The sequence below is a fragment of the Electrona antarctica genome, assembly GCF_951216825.1.
Source record: "Electrona antarctica genome assembly, chromosome: 17".
Lineage (NCBI taxonomy): Eukaryota > Metazoa > Chordata > Actinopteri > Myctophiformes > Myctophidae > Electrona > Electrona antarctica.
This window is the reverse complement of record NC_136798.1, coordinates 27452859-27469521: the sequence shown is the minus strand read 5'-3', so window position 1 is coordinate 27469521 and position 16663 is coordinate 27452859. Positions and strand designations below refer to the sequence as shown.

Genomic DNA, 16663 nt, shown 5'->3' with positions numbered 1-16663 from the left:
TGCATCATGCAAAACAAGGAGAAAAGGATAGACGCATCTAGCCACTGATGGGAGGGAGGGGACATGGCAGGCCAGGCAGTAAACAAACCTGCAATCTTTCCATCCTTCTTTTTGAAGGACCGCTCCATTACATAGCAATGTATGTATGTATGTATGCATGTATGTATGTATGTATGTATGTATGCATGCATGCATGCATGCATGCATGCATGCATGCATGCATGCATGCATGTATGTATGTATTTGGTTAAAATGGGTAAGGTTTTAAAAAAAGGCAAAAGCATGCTCTGTTGCACTGGCCTAAAAGTGGGTCCTCTAAAACTGCTTCAACTTCTGAGAATGTGTGTTTGGTTCATTAGCCACCAGATGGCATACCTTATAAGTATGTATGTATGTCTGTATGTCTGTATGTATTTAAAAGGGGGGCTTTTTTGTAAAATCCCAGCCTACAATACCTTAATATATTTAAAATCCAAAGTAAGGTTACCAGTGAAGGGCAACCTGCCTATTCACTGGGGACTATGCAAGGCAGAGGCGTCCACCCCCCTGAGTCCAAGTTATGCATGTATGTATGTATGTATGTATGTATGTATGTATGTATGTATGTATGTATGTATGTATGTATGTACCTGTATGTATGTATGTATGTATGTATGTATGCATGTATGTATGTATGCATGCACATGCACGGTAACTCTGTCATTTCTCAACGGTTTCGGACGCGGGGCGTCCCCCATATGGTACAGTTGCACCGCACACTTCACACAGGTGTGATTTTCCCTTTGCTTCAGCAGGCTGGGAAACATCAGATATCAAATATTTATTTGATGTCGATTAAATCTCGACACCTTCCTTTCCAAAACGTTGGCCTTTACCGAGCAGGGCTATGTGTCATTGTTTTAGGTCCTTGCAGCCTTTTGCATCCCTAACACAATTATGGTCTATGGTTCAAGATCCCGGGCTCATTAAAAACGCATGGATTTCTAAAGATCAAATCTCCAATGGAGCAAGAGCTCAGAAAGTCTTGACTTTCACTTACATCCTTGCATTTCTACTCATTAGTGTGCTCGTTCATGTGCAAAATAATATTCTCTCAGATTGATTTTACTTATTTTTATATGTGGAAAAATAAGTGTGGTATATTGTGAATCACTTTTCTTACTCAACTGCTTGTAATGTGACTCTTGCAAAGGCCAAATCTATGTTGCGTCATACGATGGTGTCGCACACCAAACACAGAGCGCACTCAAGACACATAGCGGACACAACAACATTTTCGTGCAAACACCATCATTATGACAAAGTATAAATCAGCCTAACAAGGGGCTGCAAGGGGCTGGGGGCAGACACCCCAGAGCATGGCTGTATACAGGCTGTGGTGACTAGAGCTAGAAAAAGCAGCTGTCTACAAGTGATTATGACCATTAAGTCTCAGCTTGCCTGTGAGGGAATGGGGGCATCTGTTTAGAGTCGTCGATGGGGTCAAGCATTCTTGGCGAACCGACAGTCCTGCATATGTCTCAGCAGGAAGAGCATGGCACTGCCACTACCAGTTCATTATGGGGTTTGGATCAGCACGTAGAAGAGTTAATGGCAATAAATCCAAGGCCACACAGAGGTGTTTCACTCCCTGTGTAGCTCAATGGATGACATTGATGGCATCATAAGTTGTGTGAAATGAATCTGAAAGTTTTGCAGCAGTCTCTCAATCACACACACACAAAAGTGTTCAAAAATGAAATGGAAAAGGAAAATTATATTTTCACCCGGTAAATTCTCACAAAGGGACATACCGAAAACTGAATAAATTGGTGTGTTTTTAACACTGTCTAATTGCAAGTTTGCAACATCCCATGCAGGTACGAATCCTTCTCAGCATTACCGTATTCCTTCTTAATTCCCCGAGATCAATATCCTCTCAAATGCTATTTTCACGGTTTCTGATGGCTTGACAGATTAAAGTCGCTGTACTACCAATATTTTCATTCCAAAAAAGCTAAGAAGGCCTACATCCAGATACTTTGTTCATCAGTAACAAAATAAAAATGCATTGAATGCGGAAGAAAAGTATCTTTCCCTTTTCTTTTTAAATAGCAAATGTAGGTACAATGCACTTAATTCACGCCATTTTTGTCTCCACCAGGCCGAAGGCATGGGGAGAGAGTATGTTTTGCACTGTTCTGCACACACACTCCCTGAATGCCACAGCTGAACCCCTGTCCCAAGGTTTTCACATTGGCCTCTTATAGCGCCACCAGGAGGCCGCTTTGTGCAAAGAATTTTTTTGGACAGTACACCTACAGATTTTGTCCAAACATTATGCAAATTGGTACACAGTCTCTCTAGAGCCATTCAACTAAACCGTTTTTTCAGATTTTTCAGACTCCATCCTGATTGGCTAATATTGGCTTCCAAAGTTCGCAGGAGTGCTCAGTTTCAAACAAAATGCCGCAAATCATGAACACATCGTGTGATTTCCGTGAAATTGTGCACGCACATTCCCACTAGGCCGAGGAGAAATACCACTGGAACATTTTCAACTCAAGCCTCATTGTGGTGCTATAACTGGCCGATTAGTGTTTTCACCTCTAATTGCACTGATCTGTGTAAAACTTTGTATGCACACTCCCTAGACCTAGAGGCCAAGGAAAAACCTTTGCCTGGAATTTTTCACATCTGCTCTTTATAGCGCCACCAGGAGGTCGACATATGTAAATCACATTTTCTAATATCCAAATTTCATGCAAATCGGTACACATGCTCTCCATAATCATGTGATCAATACAGGTTTGTTTGATTTCTCATAATCCATCCTGATTGGCTACGATTGGCTTCTAAAGTTTTCAGGAGTAGCCCGCTTTGTACCCGTTTTGTACAAATCGCCACAACTCCTCAACGCAGCATCCGATTGCGGTGAAACTGTGCATGCATATTCCCACTAGGCTGAGGAAGAAATGCCACTTGACAGTTTTCAAATCAGTGTCATGGTGGCGCTACAACAGGCCGCGTCGCGTCACACACACACACACACACACACACACACACACACACACACACACACACACACACACACACACACACACACACACACACACACACACACACACACACACACACACACACACACACACACACACACACACACTACTCCTAAACATTTTGCCAAACATCACACACACTCCTATCCTCCTGGTGGAGACCTGTGCCCAGAAGGGCACTTTTTCTAGTTCACTCTGAAATATAATTGTGCAACTGTGCACCAAAGCTTACTAATATGACAAAGAGTGAGCATGCACACACACACACACACACACACACACACACACACACACACACACACACACACACACACACACACACACACACACACACACACACACACACACACACACACACACACACACACACACACACACACACTTCATCCGCTCTTATTTGCATGCATGACATTACCAAGAAATTACACATAATTATAGACTAATAGAATATATTTTCTCACCGCCACATCATTTTCTCATTATGCCAATTTATGAAAATGTTGATTCAGAAGAGTTGGAGTCTTAATCAACGAAGCCCAAAGAGCAATTACTGTGTGAGCTCTGGGAAAGAGAGAGAGAGAGAGAGAGAGAGAGAGAGAGAGAGAGAGAGAGAGAGAGAGAGAGAGAGAGAGAGAGAGAGAGAGAGAGAGAAAGAGAGAAGAAAAAAACACTTCTTGTCAAGTGAGTCAACCAGTATATTATATTGTTTAGTTAAAATTTGTATAGACATCAAATGCAACACTGTGCATCACAATGTTAGCGGAAAGGGATCGTATGTACAGTCATACATACACGGTGTACACGTAGCGATAGTACCAATGTACTAACGGGAGACTGTATATAATATGAATGACACGGCAACAGACCTCCTCGGCGCCCATTCATTCATTCAGCAGTCTGATGGCCTGACTGTGGAAACTTAGTCCGCTTGTCCGACATTTGATACGGCAGTATCCGTATCACCTGCTGCATGGAAAGTGGTGTTTTGCTTTGACGATCCACTTGGCCTTGGCCATGCACCGATTGCCACATACTGTAAAACCCGGAGGGAGGGAAGCTGACCTCAGATGACATGCTTGCGAGGACGTCCCACCGGCCACTGTATAGTGTCAGTGCTCTGCGGTCCAGGGCGGTGCAGGTCCCATGCATACGAAGAATGTTCGTCGACTACCTTTTTTCACTTAGGAAAACAAAATGGAAACTAAATGAAAACTAAGCTATGATGACTAAAACTGAGACTAAATATATTGACAATTTCGTCAACAAATAAAAACTAGACTAAAATGTTAGGAATGGACTATAGTGGACAAGAGATCCAGTATAAGTCATTTTACACATTTTACACGCGGCGCGTTGTGAGCTTGCAGATCTGCTATTTTCAGCAAGTCATTACGACGGCATCAAGGCCCGCCAAAATTCATTTCAGTCGACTAAATCAACTGTAGATGTAGTCGACTAAAATCTTATGATATTTAGTCGACTAAAACTAGACTAACACTAAAACATTCCGGGTGACTAAAATGTGACTAAAACTAAATGGAAACTATTCAAGAGACTATGACTAAAACTAAAATCAAAAATTGCTGCCAAAAACAACACTGATGCAGTGGTGGGAAAAGTGCTCACATGTTTTACTTAACCCATTTAGACCTGAGGACGATTCTACAAATTAATGTCTTCTAAATCCTAACAGTTCTTAAACATTTTCATGTCAAGGACCCCCAAAAATATATGTAATTGGCCGCCGACCCCCATCTGAAAATATGTTGTTCCAGGGACCCCCCCAGAAGCCAAGATTTGAGTTAAAAACGTATATATTCAAATTTCAGGATTTTTCAAAAATATCAGATCTACAAGCTTGTAGTGCGGCACTCGCTATGAGCTTGTAGATCTGTTATTGTTCAATAGCTAAAGTATAATATAATGCTTAAAACACCAAAATGGGTTCCCGTACTGAATAGGTTAAGTAAAAGTACCAATACTGCAATGTAGAATATACTCGTACAAGTTTTCAAATTCAAAATGTACTTGAGTAAAAGTACAAAGGTATTGGTATCAATATGCAGAATGCCCCATTTCACAAGTTTTCAAATGTATAAAACTCTTTTGAAAATAGCAGATCTACAAGCTCACAATGTGTCGCATCGTGACGCATTGTGAGCTTGTAGATCGGCTATTTTCAAATGGCCAAAATGTATAAGGCTGAAGTTTCTAATGTATGTTTTGCAATAATAATCAAGATCTAGGAAATAACTAGTAACTAAAGTTTTCAAATAAACGTAGTGGAGTAAAAGTACAATATTTGCTTCTGAGATGTAGTAGAGTAGTCTCAGAAGCAAGTTTTTTTTTACTCCACTGCATTCATTTGAAAACATTATAGTTATATATATACAATAGTGTCTATCTCGGTTTAGATTATTGTTATCTATCTATACATTTACTGGTCGCTCGGTCGCTGTCTATTTCGCTCGGTCGCTGTCTTTCAGAATACTTCCTTAGCATAGAGCAAGATAGCTGACCTGGTTGGCCTGGTCCCCGGCCAACGTTTTTGGCCGGGGACCCCCGGAAATGCTTTGTCAATGTCTCAGGACCCCCGCCCCGACCCCTCCCGACCCCCAATATAAATTGACTGCTACAATAACCTTAATAATATAGACAATACACCATAAATTATCACTGAAACCAGATATAACTAGAACTGCACTCTGTCAAGTGCCTACTTGCTTGTTGCACGTGAAACGTGAAAATATTCAATAACTTCCATTTATAGGCAGAATATCACCACCAAATTTACATCACACATCAATGGTGTACTTATGATTGTACTACAGCATTTACTTGCACAAGAAACGTTTAATTAGCCTACTTTTGTGCCCAACCCAACTTCCCAAGACCTTCTGTAAACAATTCCCCCCCTATCAGTAATGTGATCTATTACATCGCATTACCCACACTGAACATCATTTGCTGTTCATATATTCAGAACGGGTAAGGACTAGTTATATAATATTAACCAATTAAGCCCCTTTTTTTAAGATATTTTGTTTGGCGAGAGAGATGGGGGGTACGCAGTCAGGCTGGCTCAGCAGCCTAGGTGCCCAGACGGTTGAGCTAACCATTTTTATATAGCCCTATTCAAAAAATCTGCCACCTGCCATTTTCATCTGACATTTTGACATTCCTGCAGGTCATCCTGACATTGAGCACTACGTATGTTGTTCTCATGACAACTGTGTAGGGAGGCCGCATAGAGGAGAGGGTGGAGCGGCCATCTGGGAGTCTGATGGTCACCGGTTCGCCCCTCGTTACGGCCAGTATACTGTACATGGGACTGTCGCCACCTGGTCAGCATCCTGCTTCACCTGGTCAGGTGAAAGTCCAGATCCATGAGCGAGGTGTCCAGCTTGGCAGAAGTTATTGTGTTGAACACTGAGCTGCAGTTCATCAACAGCGTTTGCACAACAGTTATCCCCCATCCAGGCAAGAAATGGCAGTTGTGATGAGCCACGGCAATCGCATCGTCAGTAGATGATGTTTTAATGATATGCAAACCACCATGGGTCCAGCGAGGCAGGTAACACGAAACAAATTAAGTCCCCCTAGTAATCTCTCAAAGCACTTTAGCGACAAGATAGGCGAGGGAGACAATTCAGACATGTTACCTTGGGGCGTTTGACAATAGTAGACATCTTGAAGCCTGCAGGAACAGCAACCTGAGAGAAGACCAGGTTTAAAACGCAAACATACCCGCCAGCTGGTCCGAGTATGCTCTGTGGACACGGCCTAACGGCCTTGGATACCATCGGGGCAATGCAGCCTTACAGATCTTCACCCGATTGAAGGCTTTGTACACATCTGAGTCTGTTTACCTCAAACCATCCAAAAAAATGGTATTCAGCTGACCTGAGAGAGAAGTAGAGGGGCTCTCCACACAGCATGGTTCTCTTTCTTAAATCTGTTATCGTCGGTAAACCCTGGCAAACACTCCTCACACTCCTGGTTATGGTTGAAATGGTATTGCGCTGTTCTTGTACTTTCTGGTGGTTCTCTGGAGATCAGAGTGAGATACTGATAAATCTGCCGTAGTCCCGGAGCTGTAGGCAGTTGTTGAAATGCAGTTGTTGCTTTCTGTCGAAAGTGAAAAGTTTCGGAACTGAATGTTGAATCCTTGGCAGACTGGGTAAGTCAGAGTATGCAACTTGTTTTTGGCATTGAACACTGGAACATATAAATAACATGATGTTTCGGTTTGCCTTTTAGGCTTTGTAAACATCGTAATTTGTAATCTGGTGTGCGCCCTTCGCCAAATAATTAAACATACAAATAAATAACTCTTTAAAAGATTTTCCTAACGGCCAAAATAGGGATGGCAGGTTGAAAGTGGTTAAATAAAGCGTGAACAACGTGGGATGAATAATGCAAATATGACATTTCTGTTAATTTCATCCAGATGTTTTCAATGGATGAATGGAAACAATTATGCAAAAACAATTGGGATTAGCTCAAATTATTATGTTTAGGTGATTATGTAATAATTCTGACTAGCATTCCAGTGCTGAATGCAGAAGGCTATCAACTCTGAACGCATTGCCTGGTTGAAGTCAAAGTTAAAGACACAGTACGGCAAGAGTTCTGCTCATTTTTCAGCCGGTTTATAAATATTCATAACTAGTGGGCGGGTAGACCTCTTTATTGACGTAGCAAACAGCCAAATGGCTTAGGTTGAGACATTATGAATATCAATGAGATGTGTAGACTAACCATGCATATTCATCCGTGGTGAATGGTGTTTGCATGATGAGGACTGGACATTAAGTAAAGCACAACCATTGCCCTGGCTTCCAACCTATTATCTGTGAAAAAGTATGGTTTTTTTTTCTCTTCTTTTTTTTTGCACATATGAATCCATTTGCAAGTGTTGCATGTGTAATGGCGTTGATGGTGCATGCATGCCCTGCTATTATAGCCCCACCGAAGTTAACTGAAATGGATATGTTTCAGATGCCACAACAGTTAACATATTCACAACACAACATATTCACGACTATATTATACGCCATCTGGTATACGTTATCCAAGAGGCCATACGTACAAGACTAAAATGCATTTCTTTGCAAAATACAGATGGCCTCAGCGGGAATCAACCTCTAACGCTTCAAGTGTTAATTCCATCCTCTACTGACCGAGGTTTACAAATCCACATGGGGCAAAAGGAGTAAAACATGTCAAATTATGTGAATATATTACGTTATGTCCAGGGCTTCAAAGTGATCATTGATTAGCCCATCATCCCTCAGGGACCAGTTCTCCTTGCTTAGCATAGATTTGAACCAAAGCGGAGAGAAAACTATAGCGAGGGAAGATGGTTGTAGGATATGTCCCCCAACCCCACTCCGCCCCTTCTGATTCAACGCCAACCACAATCACCACTGGCCTTTAGGAGTGGGATACACGTGAGCATCATCGTTCCAGCTGAGAACACATATGCTGCATGTCAGACACCGTGGCAGCACGCCTCACTGACTGCCGTTCGGCCTACTTTTACTCATGGACGCCACTAACACACACGCATGTGCACGTCCCCCCCCCCCCCACACACACACACACGTTTGTATTCAATACTTCTATACTTTAGAGGACATCAACATAATTATTTTTTTAGGATGGTATTTTTATGAATGCCTATTTATGAATCTGACATTTTTGGCTTCAGGGTTGATTGTTAAATATGGATGAAAATGGTATCGAGTCATTTTCAAGTTGTGAACTTGTAACTTGGCCTATTTTCACTGGCAGGCAACTAAATATAAATGAGGCAAAATCCCATCCCAAACCCTGAAACCTAACTTCTAAATGCCTAATCCTATTAACCCCAACCTGAATCTTTCGTATTTTGGTAAAACAAACTCTAAAAAGAATTGTCTCGACCATTAAACCATCATTTATCTTGTGAGGACCACGAAAATAGCACTCACAATGTCTTCTACAATGCTTCTCAAATTTCAGTACACTTGTGGAGACGTTTGGCCCGCACAAGTATAGCAGCACACACACACACACACACACACACACACACACACACACGGTACTCTGCCTCACAGCGCTGAGCAGCTATAAAACCCACCAGAGGAGGAGGACTTCATGGTGGTTTTACATCCTCAGAGATGGAAGGGGTAGAGGAGTGCTGGGGGGAGGGTCATGTACCAGGCTGTGGTGGGCGTATGCAAACTATTCAAATGTGTGTCAAATATTCACCACTCACGCTCACGCACCCCACATGATGCGTGTCTATGACAGAGGCGTTACTTTCCATAGCTGAGCAACCAAGGTTAAACATGCATATTGTAAAAATAAGAAGCCCTTAAGATATTATGTATAATTGTGCATCGTGAGTGAGAGAGAGAGAGAGAGAGAGAGAGAGAGAGAGAGAGAGAGAGAGAGAGAGAGAGACACACAGACAGACAGGCAGGCAGACAGGCAGGCAGGCAGGCAGGCAGGCAGGCAGGCAGACAGACAGACAGACAGACAGACAGACAGACAGACAGACAGACAGACAGACAGACAGACAGACAGACAGAGAGAGAGAGAGAGAGAGAGAGAGAGAGAGAGAGAGAGAGCTATGACTGCCAGTTAGCCTTTAGATGTTGGTGTCTACTGCCACCTGCAGGTGATAATGTAACATCATCTAGTTATTAAATGTGTTTCATGAATGCATATCCTTTTTTGTTCATATTATTTACTATTATTTACTTTCTTGCTGAAATTCAATATGACAAAACAAACAACAACGGCATATGATACAAACGTTTAAAATACTGGTGCTCCAAACATGGTCCATTTAACTTGCGTTAATCTATTCATCTATCAATGTACCCATCCACACTAGTCTTTTGGTACAGCTACATTGTGTGCATGAAGGTACAGTCACACTACACTACACAGTTGCTTACATTGCCAGACGACAGCAAACAGCACACCCCCCTGTGTTGCCATCTGACACTACAAACACCAAGTTCCCTTTAGACTGAGAAGCATGACATGCCTCTTGTCAGAGAGGAGTAGGGGAATAGAGGAAATGTGAGCAAAACATGGGGAAATAAATGGTGTGTGCATGTGTATGTGTGCGTGCGTATTATTATACTGTGTGTGTGTGTGGTGTGTGTATCCAAACCTTTCAGTTTGACAGACAATCAATACTAGCTCCCTGAACACCCTTGCATAAGAGTCACTTTCATATGGAGACCAGACTAGCAAACTAACAAACCTGCAGTTCCTGTGTCATTTCAGTTATGCGCCTGGTTGCCAGGCTACAGTTTCCAAATGTCGTTTTGTCCCACGTCAAGAGTCCGCATCAGAAGACCACAAGGCCAGGCTTCCACCGGGCAGGAAACAGATAACTGTGCATCATATAAAGGATACATATGAGTCATATGACCATAGAGTAATTACCCAGAGGATTTTAAGACAATTTAATTTACAACACCACCAAGTGGGGTCCGGAGACCCTCAAGAGATCCTTGAGGGTATTCCAGGGGGTCCCCAGCTAAATGATTGATAGCCTAAATGAAATATTGAAAGGGGGTCACTGGCACTAAATATTTTCAGAGGTTCCGCAGCCAAATATCTTGACATGAAAAGAACCACTGTTGTGTAGGCAAAACAGAAATAAATAAAAGTAATAAGCCACAAGAAGCCGTGGTTTACGGTGATTTTAGTTCAGCTAAATACGCCATGGAATGCCTAGCTAAACAAATACAAATATCTTCAATATGTTCCAAAAATAATAAGAAAGTACTGCCTGCACAAACAAGGAAGTTGCTATGCAAAAATTACTGTTTGACCTGAATGGAATGAAGGATAAGTAACATTACATTTCCCTGCCAGATGATGCCAATATGGCTACTGTGAAAAAGATTGCAGTGTTTTTGAAAAAGAGAATAAGAAATACATTACCAGTGCTTTTAAGCAATTCAAAAATCAGATACTGCGATCTGTTGCCGATCTGTAATGGCTTAGTGTGTTTCATGTTTGTTTTTCTTTTTCACAGGAAATGGATTAAATAGACAGTCATTCCACACCCACTCCTTATTACTTGTTATACTGCTTCTGTCTCCCTATTAGTTTTGACTACAAATCCCCTCCTCTTACTTCCTCTCTCATCATCCTCCGCCTACCCCTTCCTGTTGCCGCCTGACACATGCATGCACATGGAGACAAACAGGGACAGATTTATCACTGGGCTAGGGTGTGCTGCAGGCCAGGGGAATGAATGAATGAATGAATGAATGAATGAATGAATGGATGAATGAATGAATGAATGAATGAATGAATGAATGAATGAATGAATGAATGATTGCAATCCAATTCAAGTGAGATTTGTGTCAGTTAGTGTTTAGACAGTTAAGACGCAGCAATGCCGTACAGCCGTAAGGGCCTTGTGGGGCTAAGAAATTACTCTAGCCCAGGGGCCTCAACTCCTAGAAATCCAGCACTGGAGACAAGAGCCATACAGAGCAGTACCTGCAGAGCCGGAGAACTGCAATTGATGCCTGAATCTGCACAGCAATGTAGTTTAATTCATGTTTGAAATTAGGATTAGGTTGGGCTCAGGGTTTAGGGTTAGGCATTCGGGTCAGGGTTAACGTTGAAGTTAAGGATTAGGTTTAGGGTAGGCCAGGCTGGGATCTACTCCTTTTTCGTTCTTCTGATCCAGTCTAGAGCGGATATACAGTAGCCCACGGCGGAACCTAAGAGCGTCTTAGCTCGACCAGCAAAACTAAACTAATTGAGTCGCATTCCTCCGAAGGCACAAAGTGACTCGTGTGTGAGCTCACAAATAGCCTACATCTATCGTGGGACGGAGGAGCGCGTTTCAGCATGTAGATTGGCTACTTTCGCTGTTTGATTTGTCCTAATGTTGGTGCTAAATAACACTTAAACTCACTGCCAGAACGGGCGGGGAGGAGGGGCTGCATGAGCAGATCCACATGGGCACGCATGATGCAACTCGAGGACGCACACAGGTTTTCGTCAGAGAAAATTGGATCGCCTTGACAATTTTTTGCCTTATTCCTGGGCCCTAGCTCTGGTCCATAGCCTTACTGCTTCTATGATTCTGCCCTGCAGTAAGGCTCTGCTACTTTCGCTTTTAAATCTCACATGGAACTCAGACCAGACCAGACCTCTTAAGCGCAAATAAAAACGTTTTTGCTACTCACCAAAACAAAGGCGGGTTGTGTCATTAGAAAGCCTACTTTCCTTAGTGGGAGCACTCTGAGCCCCCCACCACACGTATAAACGGTACTTTTTGGCCAAAAAGGGATTTTGTTTCCACCGAAAAAAATATACTTTTAGTTACTCCAATGCGCCCTCTACCGATATTGCCCAGAGAATTGCCTCATAGAGAAAATCCCTTTCTGCCCAAAAAGTACCGTTTATACGTGTGGTGGGGGGCTCAGAGTGCGTCCACTAAGGAAAGTAGGCTTTCTAATGACACAACCTGTTTTTGTATCGGTGAGTAGGTCAAACGTTCTTGAGATTTCCACTAAAGAGGAGACGCTGGTCTGAGTTCCATGTGAGATTTAATAGCAAAAGTAGCAGAGCCTTACTGCAGCAGTAAGGCTATGGACCAGAGCTACATGGGCCCCCACAGAGTCTGGGCCCTCGGTTGCACTGTCGATATTTACGCCACTGGTGGGGAACAAATATAATGCAATGTGCAGCCTACGACCCGAACCAAATTTGTTTTTATTTTTTCCAAACCGGATCACACGGCTCAAGTTTTAGAATGTAAACCAGGCTTTCCTCTGCGGTGGAAAGCCTGGTGACGTGAGGTTAGAATTAGGGTATGTGCAGTTCTAGCAGTGCAGTCTCTGGCTCTGTAGGAACCTCCTGCTAGTACAGACAGACAGACAGACTTATAAATAAGAGTAAGCCTGGCCTACAGGCCTTGCCTTGGAGGCATTGTCAGAACTTGGAGGACAGTGTATGACGTTAATTATGACATGATGTCACATTGATGACATCAGGATATCCCCATTGAGATATGTGCATAAAAGGGACAGACATTCTGAATTTCCATGTGTGGAACACATATTCGGAACTCCTGGATTGCTGTCCTGCACACCTCTTGTCTAGCATCATCGATGGTCATGACACGAAATAAATATGAATCGGATTAACCACTTAACTTGCATTATACTTTGCTGTACAATGGTGAATATAGCCATCTACAAGCTCTTGTGTTGTGATGCAACACAGTCTGTAACTTTCTGCTCATGGGCTCTTACATAATATCGTCCCAGTGACTGCGCTGGACATACTCTCCATTATCTCATTGAGACCAAGTCAACTCATCTGTAGCATGTGTGGGCTTCCTGATTGTTAGAAACTGAGTCATTTAAGCATTGGGATTCAATAAAACGGACGTAGCACTCTTGGTGACGTAATCATTCAACACCATACAGTATATAATCAGTGTCTTTTGAATGACCTCATTGATTTGTTGAAATCAACATAACAGGTTATTTATCCTTCTAAATAGACATAGAAAAGAGACAGAGAGATGGCCTCAATGGAAGCAATGACACCTGACGAATGTGTCTCTGCTGAAGTTTTGAAAAGTCTAGCTAGACATTTTAATTGTCTCAATGAAGACACCAAGACTAACAGAAAAATGGCTCTTGAAGCCATCAAAAAGGAAACTATTGATAAAGGGCTTTCCAGTGGAGTGTTGCAGGAGGTTTTCTCTTGCGTTCTTAAGTCTTTGCTGAAATGCCTTTCAGACCCAATGGAAAGATGCAGGGAGACTGCTATTCGCATACTAGGAGAGTTTATTTGTTGTGTTCCTCGCCCAGAAGAATCGTTACCATATATGATTCCCTGTTTGGCACAACGGCTTGGGAGAGAAGAGACTCTGGAGCCAGCAGAGGAACTCCGTTTATCTATCATGGACGTTCTGACTCTCACTGTGGAAGTATGCGGAAGCCATCTAGTGCCATATTTGGATGACATGATCAACATCTTGCAGAGAGCAATCGTCGACCCTTTCCCGGCCGTCAAAAGGGAAAGTTGCAAATGCACTGTTAACTTTGCAAAGTGCATACCGGAGAATTTCCACACACAGGCCGACAGTCTAGTTAAGCCCCTTATGCAAACCATTAATCATCAGCGCTCTACAGTGCGGGTGTCTGTCATTGAAGCCACTGGGACTGTGATTCAGTATGGCCCTGCAAAGAGCCTGGATGACGTGCTGCCTCGCCTGGCAGAGAGACTGCTTGATGACTCACCACAAGTGAGAAAAGCAGTGACCGTAGTGGTTGGAGATTGGTTGCTGCACATGGGCGACAGATACTCATACTTTAACAAACTCCTCCCCCTCCTGCTGTGCGGTCTCAACGATGAGATCCCAGAGATAAGACTGCTGGCAGCTGACCTTTGGAGACAGACAGGTGCTCAGTGGGAGAAGGAGAACGAAGACAATATTAAGGACAAGATGGACTTCCTCCTCTCCCCTCCTCCCCTCTACCCTGCAGGTGTGGAGCGTCCAGGGTTGGGGTGCAGGGAGCTGGTAGTCAGGAACATGAGCTGGATGGTGGCAGGGATCACCCGCGACATGACCGACTGGCTGGTAGGCCCGCAAATCAAGGCCTCCCAGCTGCTGTCCGTGGTGCTGCTCCATGCTGAGGACCGATGCACCGAGCACCTCCATCGCCTCCTTGCCACCCTGTACCAGGCCTGCTCCCACACAGAGAGAGAGGTGGCCACCAACTGCCTGGAAGCTGCTAAGCTGCTGGGCACCTTCGTACCTCCCGAGGCCTTCCTTAAGCTACTGCTGGAGCAGGTGGAGAACAATTCGTTCTCCTGCACTTGGGCCGCTCTGGCGGTGCTGTCTGCAGTGCTGGGGGGCTGTTCTGGACCCCTCCTCAGACCTCACCTTCAACAGATTGCTGACACACTGTCCCAACCCAATGTCTGCCAGGTGTATCAACGGGTGGAGCATTTGAATCAGTTGTTGTCCTGTGTGGATGCGTTGCTGTACCAATGTGGGCCAGACTGTGGCCTAGTCAGCCTACAGCTGCTACAGGTACTGGTCACAGTACAGAGCCTGTCGACTGAGCCACTGCTTAGTGATAAGGCCTTAGAGAGTGTTCAGTGTCTGTGTAAGGTGCAGAACCTGGCATCTGTGCCAGAGCTGTACAAGTGTCACATGGACCGACTGCTGGCCTGGCTTGCTGCCACCGTCAGCAACTGGTCCAGTTACTCCCCTCAGAGGCTACAGCTGCAGGTCATAGCCACGCAGTCAGGACCAGTGATAGGAGAGTTTGTCCCCCAGCTGATGCCACTACTCCAGAGCTGTCTGCACCCAGACAGAGACCCAGAGATGAGACTGGTGATCTTCACCATGTTGGCCAAACTGCTGCTGGATGCAGCCAACACACTGGACTCTCATAAGTGTTTCAGTGCTGAGGCAGAGACATTTCTGCACGAGACGCTTCTCCCTAACCTGGTGTGGCATGGAGGCCGCACGCTAGGAGCCATCCGCACTGCTGCTCTCTGCTGTTTGCTAGCCCTTCTGCATGGAGGGGCCATCACTCCCACGCAGTTGTTGTGTGTGGAAGAGAAGCTGACTCCCCAGGTGTTGTCTGCCCTGGATGAGGACTCTCACATGGCCAGACTGTTTGCTTGTCGCTCCCTCTACACCATGCTAAGACTAATAGGGCCTGGTCTGCATCCAGAAACACTCAATAAGATCTACCCAGAGGTGCTTAAGCGTCTGGATGACAGCAATGAGGAGGTGCGTGCCATGGCGCTGCGGACCCTAGACGTGTGGCTGTCCAGCCTGACTAAAGAGTACAACCCCCAGCACCTGGAGTTTCTGTTCCAGCAACTCCTCCTACATCTGGATGACCCACACACCGCAGTGCAGGAACAAGTGCTGGAGGTTCTGAAGAAAGGCAGTTTGGTCTGCCCGGCTCTGCTGAAGAGGGAAGTGGAATTGATGGTGGACAAACATCGCAGCCGTTTCTACTGTGACCAACTGCTCCAGCACATCAACAATAACTCAAATTGTACAAGTAGTTCTGGTAAATACAAAGTGTAATGCAGGATGATGGGTTAGATTATACACAATAATAATCTGGAAATAAATCAGTAGATACAGATCTGTGTTCCAAATGCCATGTTTCCATTACCATTCCAAATTTCTATGAATATATTTCTCATGTGTTGTTTTCTTTCAATTCATTGTTTTCATTCATTTGATATGCGTATTTCTTACCACTCCTATAGACAGCTATGTGTGTCCCTATGTCCCTGGGTCTGAGCACAGAAATAGCATATTTTAGAGCACTTTTGCGCACACACACACACACACACACACACACACACACACACACACACACACACACACACACACACACACACACACACACACACACACACACACACACACACACACACACCAGGGAGGAGAGCTTGTACAGCACACTCACTTCAGACGGGAGACGAGAGAGAGAGAGATAAGATTACATTATATTATTTCTTATTTTGTGATCACTAATACTAATGTGTAGAAGCTCAGGTATATTAACCGCTTGTCTTAAACTACAATTGACTGGGATATA

The 16663-nt window shown here is 43.9% G+C and overlaps 1 protein-coding gene across 1 annotated transcript; it reads left to right on the top strand.

The window, feature by feature from the left end:
* Window positions 1-13620: 13620 nt before the first annotated feature.
* On the top strand, window positions 13621-16140 carry LOC306940514 (dynein axonemal assembly factor 5-like; the record flags this gene model as incomplete). The annotated part of the gene is made up of 1 exon (XM_079525613.1): window positions 13621-16140. One exon carries the CDS (start codon window positions 13621-13623, stop codon window positions 16138-16140), a length of 2520 nt encoding a protein of 839 aa, XP_079381739.1.
* Between the last annotated feature and the right edge of the window lie 523 nt (window positions 16141-16663).